This window comes from Alligator mississippiensis, chromosome 12 (assembly GCF_030867095.1).
Source record: "Alligator mississippiensis isolate rAllMis1 chromosome 12, rAllMis1, whole genome shotgun sequence".
Classification (NCBI taxonomy): domain Eukaryota; kingdom Metazoa; phylum Chordata; order Crocodylia; family Alligatoridae; genus Alligator; species Alligator mississippiensis.
In genome coordinates, this window is record NC_081835.1 from 10,005,670 (window position 1) to 10,022,882 (window position 17,213).

Sequence of the window (17,213 nt, forward strand, 5' to 3'; positions counted from 1 at the left end):
AAGTGTAAATATCATTTCAGTTCATTTGAAGTCTTCTATTGTATCCCCGCTTTTGAAAAATGGAAGAGCTATATAAGAAGAGCAGGTGTATTGTGACACAGCAATTGACAATGTACTTGGTAATAGATTTTGTTAACTACAATCCACAAATATCCTTTGTTCGTTAGTTCCTGTAGTGCCACCAACAAATGTGAGTGGAGGTGGAGGGAGTCGTTCCGAGCTTGTCATCACATGGGAGGTAATTTTTTTTTTTTTATTATTAAAGTCTATTAATCAAAATGGCTTGTTGCAGGTAGAAAGGGGAAAAGGGAAAAAAAAAAAGGTTGGCGAGGGGGGAAGGTCGGGGAGGTGAAATCTCAGCCCTATTGAAATCAATTGGGTTTTGTCATTGACTGTAGCTGAGTCAGCATTGCACCTCAGGTCTAGCAGAGAAATCTTAAGAAAGATACGGAACAAGTTTTCTTTGTCACTGTTAACTTATAAAAATAAACAGTGTAAGAGGCACATTATAAAAATGTTTAGAAGACTATATAACTCTCTTATCTCCATTATACAGAAGGCAGCATAACACACAAATCTGCTAGGCCATTTTCTGCATTAAACATTTTTCACACTTCTGTTTACATGCTTTTCTTTCAAGAAATATTATGCTGACAAGACATACCCTATAATGTGTTAAAGGCGATGAGGACTTTAATTCTCCAACACTCAAATAGGAGTAGACATAATACAATACTAAGAACTGCATTGTGTGAATGCAAGTCATTTCAATGTGCAGAAATTAAGCTTAATATAACCCATTCCAAGCCCTTCCCATACCACTCAGTAGACAAGCTGCTACCATACACCCAGAAGACAGATCTCAAGAGGAAATTGCTTGGCTGGGAGACCCAGGCAATTAGGCTCAGTCTGAGTTAGAGCTCTGTAACTTTTTGTGGAATCACTGCTAAACATTTAAATATTATCCCCTTTCCTTTTGGGACTTTCATTATGAGAATATAAAAAAGTGGTTGAGAATATAAAAAATGTCACATCACAGTTAACTGGAGTTGCCTACCTAAATATGTTAGTTGTCTTTGAAAATGTCAACCTAAATCTAAATTTTTGAAAAAGAGGCTACCTATCATAAATACCCAGACTGCAGGGCAGAGGCCATGCAGGTACTCTACACTGGGTGCTTCTACACATGCTTTTAACACTATAAAGGCTTACTGCACAGTAAAAATACTGCCTAGTAAGCCTTACCTGGGAGCACATGTACAGGTGCTCTCTGTTGGAAGCAAATCTGTTCCCAACAGGAGCTGCTTAGTACAGAGCTGCTCCTACCCTGCTCTGGCCCCCTGTAGCAGCCAGGGGGAGCTCCAGGCAGCCCCACGGTGGAAGCCCGGGGGCTGGTCTTTATGCACATGGGACCAGGAGAGCTCTGCTGGCTGCAGCAGGAGGGGTCCAGGGCCAGGAGACAGCTGCTGCTACTGCAGAGCTCTTCTAGCCCTGTGCACATGGGGATAAGCCCCATGCCCAGCTGAGGACTACATACAGAAGCAGAGAGCTCTGTATCCCAGCACTGCTTGGCTACCCTGTCCTGGCACTGCTTGGCTCCCAGCTCCTGGGGGGGAGCCAGGAGCTGAGCAGCACTGGGCCTGGGGGAGTTCCCCATCTCCCATGGCCTCCTGGTATTGGGGCTGACAGGGAACAAATTTACTTCTGGTCAGCATCTACTCATGTGCTACTGTGCAGTATCTACTACACAGTTAGCTTACTACCTGTATTTACAGGTAGTAGCTGACTGAACAGTAGACTAATTTACTGCACAGCAAATGGTCCACACGTGTAGACAGTGACATTTTACTGTGCAGTAGATTAGTCTCCTGCACAGTAAAGTGTCTCATGTAGACACACCCACAGTGTAGGACGCCATGACAGAGTATGAGTCTGTCTTAAATGCTACAAGATGAAACATGTTTCATTCTCTTTTAGGAGCAAAACAACTGCTGAAGTCAATGGAATTTGAGAGGCTCTTGAACCCACAGTCCTCCCTGCCTAACTGCACACAAAATTGGTTTCCTCTCCTCATGAATTTGATTTTGAGAATATCAAAAATGTCACAGTGGAATTAACTGGAGTTACCTCCCGAAATATGTTAGTTGGTAAAGAGTAGGAAACTCTGAGACCATAAGTAGATTACAATTAGGGAGCAAAGAAGGGCCAATTAAAAAGGGCAATTTCCATAACTGACAACCAAAACAAAGATGGTTTTATCCATATATGACCTTATGTTACCAAATCATGACACTTCATTCACTACTCTTAGAGCAAATTCTCTTCCAAAGTAACAACGAAAATAATGGGAGCTCTTTATTTCCAAGACCTTTAGATGTGACACTGTCATTATTTTCCTCTCTCCATGGAACAAGGCCCACAGCAAGTGGTAATGCCACTACATTATTTTAGTGCTCGGTAGTGAGCCAACTGAAATCACAGACAAAGAGTTTAAACTGGAGAAAGACCTCTCTCTGTCTTATAGTTTCCCAGAAATATTTCAGAACATTTTATCTTAAGTATCAAAACACCCCACTTATCAAAGTGACATGAATAATCATTCTCTCATTTTTTCCCCCCAGATACAACATTCAATGTTTGTGCTTTCCCTTCCTCTGGCTATTTGCTATGGGAGAGGGGGAAGAGGGGAGAACCTCTATACATGCCCACATCAAATTATTCTTATTTTAAACCTAACACGTTGAATTCTATAATCTGTCCTGAGGAACAGCCATAGGAAATGCTCATTATACCAGGCTAACAACACTGAACACAAGTCTTCTTTCTGTGAGGAACTGACTAACCAACCTGATTAAATCTAAGGTCACAGAAGCCTCAAAAACAAATTAAATGTACTAAAAAAAAGTGGCTTAAACTCTGGTAACCCCCTCACACCATTATCCTTCACAGCAAACTCTCTCAATCCTAAGGAAGAAGTAGAGGGGGAAAATGTATTTCAGTGAATTTTGAGGATGAATATACTTTTAAAGTATTTCAAGGGTAACAAGTGTTTTTATATGTGCTACCACTATTATTGTTTGCTGAATTGCTTATTATATGCTTACAGTCAATTAAAGAGAATAGGGTAAAAATGGTCCTCAAGAAACACTTCTATCCTCTTGTGTTTTTTTCTTCATCTTTTTACAATATTGCTCATCTCAGTGGGTTTTGCACAGTGTAAAGCTTTGGAACGACAAGTCAGGACTCATTGAAGGTGTTGCCATTCCCCATAGCCCTGACTCTACCTCCTGTTTGTCTAGAACTTTGCATGGCTGCTTTTCAGAGTGTTTGATGTGAGCATTTGCAATACATGATATATAGCTAAGGAACACATCCTGCATAATGTCTATCATGTAGCAATGATCCCTTCACTTTCATGTTAAAAATATTACACAAAAGCTCTCTTGCATTGAGAAGCCAGCATGGAAGTATTTTTATCTCAGGAAAAGCGTGCGCAGTGGATACAGTGCCAATGAAAGTGCCTGCTCAGTGAGAGTCATTAATACGTATCTTGACAGGACATTTTATTAATAGAAGCATTAATTTTGCCATGTAGACTTGCAATAACATGCCTATGCCAAACAAAGTTAAAGAAGGACATTTTTGTGCTCTTGAGATTTGTGCTTATGCTAAAAAATTAAAATAAAGTGGTGTGCTTATAAGTATGCAATTATGCAATTGACATCTACTTATGTATATACATTTGCTCATTTCTAGATTCTTTTCTCTTTATAAATCTTCTAAAATTAGGATTTCACTCCCTCTGGGAGAGAAAAATCCAAATACAATCTGAACAGAGTGAAATGCTTTTAATTTTAAAAACTTCATGCTTGAAAGAGCATGCTCTTAATGGGTCTGATCCACTCTTTTGTTTCTAAATTGATTGCCTCAATAGATTTATTATTTTGATTTTTATTTCAATATTACATTGACGGATGGAGCAAACATTATTATCTTCTCTAAGGCACAGTCCAGCAAATCAATACAACTAAAATATACTGATAGAATGAAGATTCAATTAAAACAGTGTATACTTGTAAATGCTTATTGATTGATTTCCCTTATCATTGTAGTCAGTTCCTGAAGAACTACAAAATGGAGAAGGTTTTGGTTACATCATTATGTTTCGTCCGCTTGGTTCAACCAGCTGGACAAAAGCAGTAGTGGCTTCGATAGAAGCATGCAAGTACATCTACAGAAATGAAAGCATTATTCCTCTCTCCCCGTTTGAAGTGAAAGTGGGTGTCTACAACAACGAAGGAGAAGGGACCTTGAGTTCCATATCTATTGTCTACTCCGGGGAAGATGGTAAATGCTTTTTCTGGAATTACTGTTATGATTAGTGTTTAAAGTAGCATTGGTAGGCTCCACCCATGATCAGAACGCAGTTGTGATAAGCACTATGCATGTAGCGTGAGAAACATCAATTTCTTTTGAGGCAGGGGCTGAGACAGCACCCCCATTTTTCAGATGGAGACTTGAGATGAAAGACAGGATTTCCAGAATTACTCAGGTCTCGTTTAGGTATCTGAATTACAGCCATATATGCAAAAAAGTGCTCAGCATCAAGCAGCTTCCACTGGGTTGATTCAGCATAGGACAAAGAGGCAACAGATGACATACTGTTCAAAAACACTGAAATACCAAATGTTTGTAAATCTGGCCACACATTCTGGTGCTTTGGTGGAAGTTGAGCTTTTCTGAAAAACTGGCTCAAGTTGTGGATGGCAAGCCTGTTTGAAAATCATGTTGGGCCAAAGTCATATATGATGCATATGGCAGAGCCAGAAATTCAAATCAGAAACCCCTGAGTCACAGGTCATACAACTTGACTTCCCTGTTTCATATTTCTTTCACTTTTAATATATTCATTTTCTGATCAAATGCTGTATCCTGTCCATGTATTATAAACGTGACTTTTCTTTCTTCTGATCCCAGAGCCGCAAATAGCACCAGCAGGAGCTTCTGCACAAAGCATATCGGCTTCTGAAATAGAAGTCTCATGGAATTCCATTGCTTGGAACAGACATACAGGAAGGGTGCTTGGCTATGAGGTGATGCACACAAAAATCAATCATAGATGTATATATTTATTTGGAGAGATAGTTATCTCAGACTGCATTGCAGTATCATTTTCCAGAGCATGCACATTCTAGTTTGTCTTCCATTTCAGTGCATTAACAGGTGATGATCTTCCATTGATTCTCATTAGCAAGTTTATGAAATCCCAACTCTTTACGGTCCACTGTTGCAGTTCTGCATAAGCCTTTTCATACGGTAAATTCAAGCCTTGTGAACAGAAGTCAGGCATACTCGTTTGTGATGACTACTACAAAAGAACTAGTATTTAACTCTTAAAAAACACAACTAATCTAGGCACCCAGTCCTATACAATAAACATTACTATAGTAGCTACAGCTAGATTCTGGGAAATGTGGATGGGCCAAAGCACACAGTTTAATATTAGGTAAGGGTGTGCAAAATGGGCCATACTCAATTCAGATTCAGCCCAAACTGGGGACAATGGTTCGATTTGTTGATTTGGATCGCTGTCCCCAATTCGATTCATCCAAATCCAAATCTGAAGATTCAGTACTGATTCAGAGAATCAGTGATTTGGCCATAGACAGCTTTAAATGTTTTTTCTACATATCTCAAGGTACCAGGTGCAGCTCATGAACACTATGACTGGGGCAAGTGGAGCATCCCACAGGAATGTGCCCCCCCACCCCCCATCTGGTCAGTGGCAAACCCAGAAGTGAACCAGAAGTACAACCGCTCAGCAGTCAGTCACAGGGGACCTTGGGTAATCCCACAGACCCAGGAATCACCAGTCGCTGAGTTGGGGGGCATAGGAGGGGGGCCCTCTTGCACATTCCCCAGTTTGACCGGAAGTGCTTCTGGTCCACTTCCAGGTCTGCTGCCGAGCGTGCTGGGGAGCCCCTTGCACTCCTGTGGGACACTCCATATGCCCCACCATTGCAGTGTTGACGAGCTGCCTGGTACCTTGAGGTATGTAGAAAAAACATTTAAAGCTGTGTCTATCGCTGAATCTCTCCAAATCTATTCGAAGGGTTCCAATTCCAATTCTTGATTCAATTCGAATTCAGAGGTTTGGCCACCGAATCAGGCCAAATCTCCACCAAATTGAACTGAGGACCGAAGCTTCTCACAGCCCTAATATTAGACCACCAAAAAAAAATGTTTGAAATTGTAACAGTGTCCACTTATCCCCTGACTGTTTTGTAGGTTATATGAAATACATCAGGGTTTTGATTCCAGGTCCTATTGAACTGCCATCCCCATAATGAAAAAATCCAGCACATTTCTCTCTAGTTTGAATCTCAGTTGGCTTCTTCTCATATTTAATGGGCTACCTTCAACTAATACCCCAGTGCTACACTATTGACATCAATAGACTCACATGGGACATAAAGGAGGGAAGAATTGGTCCCATGAACTGACACTTTCAAGATTGAATTAGGGAATGTTTCCAGGTGAGAGGGAGGAGGCTGAGTTTTTATTATTTGTGCTGTCCCTGCTCTGAGTAAACTGAAAGACGACTCTGCGTGTGCATATAAAAGGAAGCAGTAGGCATGTACAATATATAAAACTTACTAAAACAAACAGCTGTCAGAGGAGACCAAGGAGGTAAATAGTTGCTATTGAATCAAAACAACATTTAAGAAACATAATAATTAAAATCTTCCTTGATTGTTGATATAAAATGTCTCATTGCATCTTTTCTTCAAACATACTCAACTTGTAAAACCAGAAAAGCTTTTAAAATTTCTCATCTTATCAAAGTTTTTTCTTTTGGACAACTTTAAAGATAAGGATTTCTCATTTGCTTTCCTAAGTCGTATTCTGGCTCTGAAATTTTATTCCTTCACTATAAATATTCATGCTTAATTTTATTTCCTGACAGTTTCAATTACAAAACATGCTGTCTTCCTTGAAACGTTAGTTGTTGGCTTGTCTCCTTTCCAATCAAGTCCGTAATTGGTGGAAAACAATGAACTGCTTGTTCTTTGCTCTTAATATTTAGGTTTTATACTGGACAGATGATTCCAAGGAAACCACAGCTGGCAAAGTCAGAGTCAGTGGGAATGTAACTGCAAAAAACATCACCGGACTAAAGGCCAATACAGTATATTTTGCAACCATAAGGGCTTACAACACCGCTGGGACAGGGCCATCCAGCACCCCAGTTAATATTACTACCAAGAAATCACGTAAGTAATTTCATACACACGAACTATAGAAAGATCGCCAAAATGCTGTAGCTTAATATTGAACTCACTACAGTGTATCACTGGTGAATTGGGGAAGTCAATCAATATGGGTTGCCAGTTAGTTTGACGGAATTAAACAAAGGATTTAGGAATAAAGTAATAAACTAGGGATTCTCGTTCCCTCCACTTTATGAGTTCAGGTTTTATTTTTTCTTAATGAATTCAGGTTGCACTCATTAAAACATCAACATTTACCAACTATTTTCTTCATTGTGGTATCTGAGATGGCAATGCCAATTCAACATGTATAACTCTTGGCAACTCCTCCAGTGACATCCTGGCCCTATTGCATTCTATGGCAAAACTCTTATCCACGTCAGGGGTAACTTCTGAAGATTATTTTATCTATTCTATTCTGTCTGCATCCCCAAGCTTAGAACATACTATAGCTCTGGCATTTCAGGTCCTTCCAACTATTGATAAACATTTACTTTTGAACAGCAATTATGTGCTGTGTCACTACATATTTTCATATGAGATTTCAAGAGATGGAGAGTCAATAAAGAAAAAAAAAGGTACTTCCACATGGCAAGCAACCATATTGGGAATCAGGAACGTGTGCTTTGTGAATATAGTTGCTAAATATTACTAGTTAGATGGCAGAAGGGGGCAGGGGGATTCTTCGATATATCTTATGACTAAAGATAAATATATTTAATAGATTCATGTGTGTAGGTAGAGTACTCATCCATCCTTTACATTTTCCATAGTAACAGAATAATTACACATCATTCCACTACTTTTCTAAGAACACTATCCCATGGGGCTAAAACTGATAATTGTCTTAGGAGCCCATCCTCCAAGATACTTAGGAACTCTATAGGCATCAGATACTAAATGGCACTGTGGAAAAATATATGTATCAATGATATTCAGTATAAATCAGGCATTTTTCTTCATAAGTCATTTCCAAAATTGGAAAAAAAATACACATGTAATGGGTCCACACAGCCAAATACTGCAATAGTGTTTAGTAGCAGTTCTATATAGTTTTGAATGGATTTTCATAAGGAATACGTCATTTCAGTGGTTTTGACTTGCAAGGGAAAAAATAACTCCAGGCATAAACCTGGCAGAGAATCTGGAAGGTTGGAATAGCCTCGAAGCGAAATATATTGGCAACTAAGCACCACCAAATGGTTATTTAATATGCAGTCCTCTGATCTATTCTGACTGCTCACAACTGCTACACTACACACTCCTCATCAAGACAATATTATAGAGATTTCTCTCTTTTTTTCTCCAAGGAATCTTAGAAAAAAATAGAACTGAAGTGGAGTCCTTACTCTATTGTTATAGCTCCTATGAAAAGCTCTTGATATTCTCAAGCCTTTACTCCATTGCCTGAGAAAGTCAGGTGTCTGAACAATCTTGAAATGCTATGGGAGCTGGCCATTTCATTACACCAACTGAAAATCTCACCGTTAGGATATAGGAGAAGACCAAACAGACCCACTCATCCATTCTCATATTACAGTTAACACCATTCATCCTCAATGAAGCCAGTTGTCAAAGCCCCTATTTCTTTATTCTCCCTCACAATTTTACTTCATTGATCTACACCCTTTAATATTAAGAAACGGGATGAGAGCATTTGACTGGTTTTGTAGGAGAGCAAAAATTCATATCCTAGCCTCCCTGTTTTTTGTTGCTTTCGGTCACCAAAACAGTTTGCCCTCCTCCTCAAACAATTCACCAGAAGTAGGTCTAAAAACAATTGTACCCACTTATGCTGTAAATTGAATATTTTTTTCCTGCTGCAAATTATCTGTGATGAGATTGTGCTATAAGCAAATATATGCAGAATTCAAAACGATTATTTTTTGTGGGCAAGTGTTCAGCCTATGGATTGCTTGTGAACCGCGTGCTGCCTGTGTCACTTTAATGAATTCGCTATTTGTGAGCTGACATTCAAGCTGTGTGATTGGTCGCCTAGGCAAAGGCTTACCTAGGCAGTATTTACCATAAATAAAAAGGGCAGTCTATTTCTTATTCCTTAGAGCAGTAATTTGTTTGTATTTTAGCCGTGTAATCATAACACTCAAAGGGACATTGCAAAACCTCATTAATTAATACTTGAAAAATACTAAGACCCTCAGAAATCTAGTGTTTTGTAAGTGACAAGTTAAAAGTAATAGTAGTAATAAATAAACTAAGCACTCTAATCTGTTCCACAAAGCGATAGGGTTTATGTACTTTGTGGTAGATATGGGTTTTTGCCATGGTCTAGAGCTGGTTTCCCACAGTTTGAAGGGCTCTGTAGCTAGGTTATGGTTACTATTATTATCCCTTTTATTTACAATTAGTTAGCTACAATAAGTTTAGGCATGTGTTACTGTTCAATCAATCACAGCCTTCTAAACAAGTTCTCTATACTAATGCACCATGCCCACCCACCTCTATTCATTATAGCATCAGCATGCTTGTGATCAATCTAGAAGACATTTTAGTTAACTGCTTTTCCATTTTCCTTTGATTATCATCACACTAGGAAGATGCATCAGAGTAAGATCTGCCTACCAGAGTACTCAGTGGCCTACTAGAATACACTCAGTTATCTTGAGTTCATCCTAGCTCAAGGTAATTGAATCTTTAAAATCTAAAAGATTGGTGTTGGGTCTTTGTCTGTTTGCTTAATTTATTTTAATAAAATACACTAATTATTTTAACTTCGATGGTCAAGTGTTTAGATCTAGCCAAGCTGTCCACTTGCAAGGAGGTGAGGCAATAGGAAACGTAACTACAAGCTATCTTTTTGTTCTACCCAGCTTTGTAGACAAGGGGCTAATTTCACCTTTGAACTAAAGTAATCTAGAGCAGCAGACTGTTCCAATTTAACTGGAGGAACACCTAATATCTATAGCATTTGGGTAGGAATTGTTGCCCTGGGGGGTCAGGCCAACTCTCAGGATCTCAATATTGTGCTGTTAGACAAGAGGGTGTGACACAATTGCACATATACAAAACACACACAAATCAATTAGGTGCATACACACACACACACTACCAGCTCAGGCACATACACATCCAAACCAGCCTAGGCACATGCATACTTGTCACCATTTCAAGCACATACACTATACACCCCAAAAGTTACACACCAATCACTAATTCGTATATCATGCACACAATGCCATTACACACACACACACATATATATATATATACACACACACATATATACACATACACATACACACACACACTTACACTAGCAACTCAGATACACAGACGTTCAAAATAACCAGTCTAGGTTCATGCACACCTATCACCAATTTAAGCCCATACATGCTACACACACCAAATTTAGACAAAATTAGTTACCAGTTACCAAAACCTGCACATCCAATACACATACATGGATTACTAATTCTTATACCACACACACACAATATCTATATATGTAATATATATCTCGATAGATAGATAGATAGATAGATAGATAGATAGATAGATAGATAGATAGATAGATAGATGTGTGTGTGTATTCACTAATTCACACACATACCACCCACTTACACATACACACAGGTGAGTTCATAAGTGGGGTGTTGTGATGTGTATGTATGCATGTGCTTGGTGTTCTTGGGATACCTGGGGAAAAGTTAAGGTAAGAAAGTAGAAGTACAGGGAGTTAAAGTTACCAGGACCGGGATTAGAACCGGTAGACTACAGGGGCCTGGGCTGAAGAACTGAGGCTCGGGGGTAACTTTAGGTTAATTGATCTTAATTGATTAAAAGACAATGCTCAAAGCCTGCAGAACAGGGAAGCATGCCGGCACAGAATCTGGGACTGGAGCCAGAGCTATGGGGGAGCTGAAAATGTAGGTAGGGGGAGGGAAAAATGGATCTAAGGGAAAATGTGGGCGTTAAAGAGGGGCTCTGGGTGTGGAGAGCAAGAAGATGGCTCTGGGGCAGCTAGAGAAGGTGCAGGGAGTGGCAGTAGGTGCTGGAAGCTGGAGCAAGTCTCCAGCTGCTGGAGCAAGTCTCCAGCTGCTGGAGCAAACTACAGGACAGGTAATAGGAGCTGGGAAGCTGAAGGGCGGGAGGGGGGGTGGGGGGGGATTCCAGAAGGTGCGGGGGAAACCTGAAAACAGAGAGACGGACAGCAGAAAATCACAGGAAAAGCAGCAGGCAGGAGGGCAGCAGGAAAGCAAGGAGAGGCTGAGAGGTGGCAGAAAAGGGGAGATGGAATTGGGATAAGATTGGGAAACTAGCAGAGAGGGTGGGAACTGGAGCTGAGAGAGAGAGAGAGAGAGAAGGAGGCTGGAATTTGAGATAGGGAAGGGACTGGGATTCAGTAAAACATGACCCAACTTGGGGTTGCAAATGACAGTGGTTTTATTGAACAGGGGAGATGGTGACACAATGCCAAATTGGTTCCCTTTCACCCACACACACACACAATGGCAGCAGGGGTTAAAGAGGCTTGGTGCAGGGGCTGAAGTCCACAAGGAGAGAGAAAGACAGAGAGAGTCCAAATTGTAGGAGGAGGTGTGCAGGTAATATCTACCTATCCAGGCTGGAAGGGGTCCTTGTCCAGTAGGTGTTGTCCAGAGGGGGTTGCCGGCAGGGCCCCTGGGTGGGTAGGTGGTGTGGCATGGTGCTGGTCCAGATGGAAATGGTGTTCCCACTGGGTCTGTCCTCACTGACCCTTTTTAAAGGGGCAGACCTTGTGTGACCCCAGTGACAGGAGGCATGCCCAGGCAAGGGTCAGCCCCTGGCGTATTGAGCATGTGTGCTCCATGCAGGGTTGTGCAGTTTCAGGTGTCTGTAATGGTGAGAGTTGCTGGTTTTGCAGGGTCCTTTATCTTTCAAATGCTGGTCTTGTCTCTGTTCCTGGGTGAGATCCGTGGTTCCTGGGTGAATCAATGCGAGGTGATGGCCCAGTCATTACAGGCCATTCAGTAGAGGCCTGCTACCATAGTATTTCAATCATTCCCAATCACACTCATTCATCGGGGAACCAATTTACATGGAAGGGGTATGTGACTCATACAGTTGCCACACAGGGAATGCCCAGGCAGAGGACAGAAGATGGAGACTTGACATATAAAATGGAAAAACTTGACATGACTTTGGTTCACTTACAAACACAGGCCTAAACCATACAATATCCATATGAAACAATAAAAGTCAATACGAAAATGATAATAACACAATATACAACAGTAAAAATGAATACAAACCTAATAATAATACAATATACAATGGTGGATATCCAAAACCAAAAACTTGCTACCAAAATAAAAATGTTTAAAGTTTATCCTAAGTCTGAGCTCACTTATGTTTAACTACAGGATAGAATAGAGAGGGAGAGAAAAAGTCAGAAATGGTTGGGGAAAGGGGAGGGAATGCATTTTAAAATAAATTTAAAAAAAGAAAAACTGGGGGTTTTGCTACACAATTAATGGGGCACAGCACACAATCCAGACATGTCTTCTATAGTGTTAGGATTGAGAGTACAGGGGATAGGTTTTACACAATAGGTTTACATTGTGCATAGCAGCAGTCCCAGCACTGTTTGATAGGCCATTCAAAAACAAAAACAAAAAACCACACACACACACACACCACTTTACAAATAGATTTTAGGAGCAAAATCCCATGTTGGGTGATGCTGTCATTCCCTCCCATAGCATTTGAGAGTTCCTCTGTAAAGAGCAATGGTACATTATTTTCTCCTATATAAATCACTTATATGGGAATAACCAGAGAATCCCTGGTAGCATAAATCTGGTTAAGCTTCTGTGCCACCAAAACAATTCTCTCCTAGATGAAAATACTCAGTAACTACCAGCTTTTCAAAGTGGCTTTCAAGGACCAGTCTTACTTCCTAGAAGCCTTACTAATTCACACTGGTAGGTAAAGTCCCCTGCAGTCTTACTTACCAATTTTGGTATTGGTAAGTGCCCTAACTTTTAATATTACATTTTGTTTACAACAACTTTACAACTGTAAACATGTAATTAATACATATGGACCAAAAAGGAAGTATTTATCTTGCCTTTTTCTTTCATCTGTTCCCATTTTAATTCTTGGCTGTGCTTTTACTTGAAAGTGCAATATAGAACCAGTTTATTAAAATGAGTGCACAGTGTAAGCTATTTTTAATTATAACACCATGAAGAAACACTGAGCCAGAGGTGGCATTTCAATGGGCCAGAGCTAGAATTTTCTGAGTCAGTTGCTTAAATGGAAAATCAACTGTTTTTTTTTTTAAATTATTCTGTATATGACAGATGATAGTCATACGCATATATACACACACACATACATTTAAATATTGCACTCTAACAGCAGGCTATAAAGGGGATAAATGTATATTTACTGTATATTGACTACAGCTACTGTCAATCTTAGAACTATGTTAATGGCTCATTTACATTAAAGTCAAAATCATCTATTCAACATTAAAAATATATAATATTGCATTCTAACACTTTTTCACTGAAAAAGGGACATGTTTTATTAAAACAGGCAGAATATCAAGTAAACAAACACCACACATCTATAATGAAAGCATTACCACTGAGTCAGTGTCTCAGTCTTCACAGCAGCAATTGTTTCAAGATTTCTAACACACGCTGGTTAAAAAAAAAAAAATAAAAAAAATCAGGAAATAATGATTTTCTCTTCTTCTGTAGGCAAAATTCAGTCCATAAAGTTAAGTTTAGATCTTATCTCCATTATTGCAACTCCATTGATTTAAGTTCAACCAAATACAATTTAGCTCCCTGTCTCTGTGGGTGCAATTCTTACTGAAATTTCTTGGACAAATTACATTACCATTTAAGTTACTATATAAACTGCTTGAAATATAGGTACTCTCCTTCTGTTCATCCAAACTGGTTGATTTACCTTTAGGGCCCCTCTCAATGCATGCTTAAGTGTTTTGCTGAATTTTGACCATGTTCAACATGAGAAATGATTTGATGATCCTTTTTTGGTCATTCAATTCAGTTCATGGTTTATGGATTTTGCAGATTGTTTATTGCGTCTGTTGTTCTGAGCTATCACTATGGTATTTGTAATCTGTTTTTTAGGGTGGCCTGGTATTATCTCTGCTCCTTGACTGCATGACTGAAACTTTTATATAGAGAAAATAGGCATGGTTGTGGGTGAAAGTTACCCCTAGGCAGCTTGAATTCCAGAGCAGCTTAAATGGCACAATAAAGGCATGTGCCTTCCTTTGCAAAAAAAAAGTGAAGTTCACCCATGCATAAGCATTTGTAACACTTTCATTTGAATACTCATGAGAATCTTCAATTGAGTATTCATGACAATTTGCCATCTGCGGATGTCCTTGTGAACAAATTGCTCATACAAATGTTTGCAGAAAGCAAATAAAAAGAGGTGGAGAATACCATTTAGAGGAACTCACTATTTTTATTTGGGTGAACATCCACAAAAGCTTTTATAAAGAAAATGAGCATCCAACCCAGCTTTCACATTATTTCTCAGTGAGGGATCACATCTGCTTGGTTACGGCTGGGTAGGCCACCAACACCTTGCTTCCCAAACAATAAAATGGATTAAGCCTCTCCACAATTATGAAACAAACAACGCTATTTTTCTTGCATAATGTAACAATTAGTGTGTTCCATCTCTGTAGGAAACAAAAAAAGATTATAGACTGGTACCAAATTAATTATTCCTTCTAATTTACCTATGTTAATCATCAAGGTATGATATAGGAAGAGTAAAACATGGTGGGGGGAAGGAAGCATCCCAGAAATGTAACACGTTCAAGTTTGACTCATTCAAATATCACTAGATCTATTATTTGTGGCAAATCCATTTTTTTTTCCTTTCCTTCCTTCATTTTAATACATTTCTACATGTTCCCATATTTCTCATATTGCTCTCCCCCAGACTTAAGCCCCAACCAAGGAGCCATCACTAAACAACAGGAAACAGTCTATGCCTTTGGATTGGTTATTTATAGAATGGCAGTTTCAACTTCACATATTCTTATAGAATTCAATCCCTGTAATACATGGGTATTTTTCAGAGACATAAATGGTATTTTAATGGCAAACACCTTTAAAAAAATCTATTTTTGATTCATCAGGGTACAAAGACTCCTAACATCTGACAGTGCTTTTCTGATGGAACCAATAGAGACTTCAACATCTAATTCCTTTCAAACCTTGTAACCTGGCCTCACAACTCATAGTTAATATCACAGAATTGTTTTATCTCTTATATTTTATTTTAATATTTTTTAAATTCTCAAAGCAAAACATACCATCACATACTGCATCTAAATGCTAATCATGCACTAAATTAAAAAAAAAAAAAGCATTCACTGTAGCTTAGCTTAGTCAGAGCGCCCCAGATCTTCTAAAATTCAAAATGCATTCTCCCAGTAAGTGATTTTGTATTATGAATAGAGCTTTACTAGTTTAACTAACATGAGACTGATGATAGACCGGAAAATATTTTTACTGTTGATTTGAATCAGCCATGCATTAGTTACTTCCATGTCAGCGGCTCATTCAATTACACTATGTAAATTAATATTCAATTGTATCTTGTGATTATCTTCTTTTTTTTTTTTAAGCGCCAAGTCAACCACCAGCAAACATAGCATGGAAACTGACAAATTCAAAAATATGCTTGAATTGGGAACATGTGAAAACAATGGAAAATGAGTCAGAGGTGTTAGGCTACAAAGTAAGTAATTCTTTATCTTATTAAATCATACATATTGTTTATATCAGAAGCATGGCAAAGACAGCAAATGCATTGGTGAAAGCTACACTTGCCCCCATGTTAGTCAGTAAATGGAATATATGACTTCTTGAGTGTTTGGTATGCATGATGGACAGTTAAATACTAAAATTACAAGTGGGCTAAGCTATTTCCCAATAAATGAGCAAGAACTCTTGTACTCTACCTTCAGTTCATAAGTGTATCTCTGCACATTTGAAGGAAAATAGCTACATAGGTCATCATGTCAATGAGATCTTAGTGAAAACAATTTCCATACACTCATTATTTTTAAAATGCTGACTATAACACAGAATTGGTTTGCCGTGGTTTTGAACACCACGGGCTATATAACAATGGTCCAATTCAAGACTAGAATGGTTCTTTACATGCGTCATGGACAGCTCAGGTCTGGTCCTGCATGAGGCTTATTCACATGGTTGACAACGACTTGCATGAGTTTGTAGGTTCAAGACCTTTGTGCTGTCTGTCACTTGATTGACCTTAAGCTTGTCTGCTTAGTTATTTTCCCTTGCACAAATAAAGCCCGTAATATTTTTGAAGAACAGTCAGCTCACATGCTATTATTTTCAAAAGTTTTCTGCTATTTGACTATTTGTGCATTTTGGGGTGGGGGTAGATATGAGTGGAGGGGGAGAGAGGAATTGGGGTTAGGAACTAGGGTCTTGAGCACTGTTAGCTTCATTCCTTTGTGCCTAAATTAGTTGCTTCAAAGGCAATATTTTTCTATTATATTTTGACATTGTAAGAGCTCTTTAAGTCTTTAAGTACTCACTACAATAAACCTACTTTAAGATGCCTGTTAACTGCATTTAGCCCTCTATTTCACTTTTCAGTGATTCATTTTAGCATAAAAATGTCAGAAGGCTGTCAAGAGCAAGGAGTCATGCACTCTCAATGTTGTGCTGGCAAAGAACGGTATCTTACAGCAAAACTCATTCTTGCCTATAGGATTCACATATATTCTTATTCCTGGCTAGCGCTCATGCACCAGTAAAATGGTCCAATCAACTTGCAAGCTGGCATAGTGATAAGCTAACAAAAATGCAAATGTAGAAAACCAAATCAGTCCTACCAAGTGCAGGGTCTGTGCTTTATGAGAAAAGACCTAGCTATTCAAAATTACTATCCCTTTTGAGCTCC

The 17,213-nt window shown here is 39.1% G+C and overlaps 1 protein-coding gene across 5 annotated transcripts in view; it reads left to right on the forward strand.

Annotated features, from left to right (window-relative positions):
• LOC102573404 (contactin-6) overlaps positions 1 to 17,213 on the forward strand; it is a 223,649-nt gene that overhangs the window by 201,313 nt on the left and 5,123 nt on the right. For all 5 annotated transcript variants that reach the window (XM_019499811.2, XM_019499814.2, XM_019499815.2 and 2 more), the window contains 5 exons: positions 168 to 238; positions 4,113 to 4,347; positions 4,978 to 5,093; positions 7,088 to 7,274; positions 15,901 to 16,013. In XM_019499811.2, the coding sequence (XP_019355356.1) occupies positions 168 to 238; positions 4,113 to 4,347; positions 4,978 to 5,093; positions 7,088 to 7,274; positions 15,901 to 16,013 (722 nt within the window). The remainder of the gene's footprint in view (positions 1 to 167; positions 239 to 4,112; positions 4,348 to 4,977; positions 5,094 to 7,087; positions 7,275 to 15,900; positions 16,014 to 17,213) is intronic.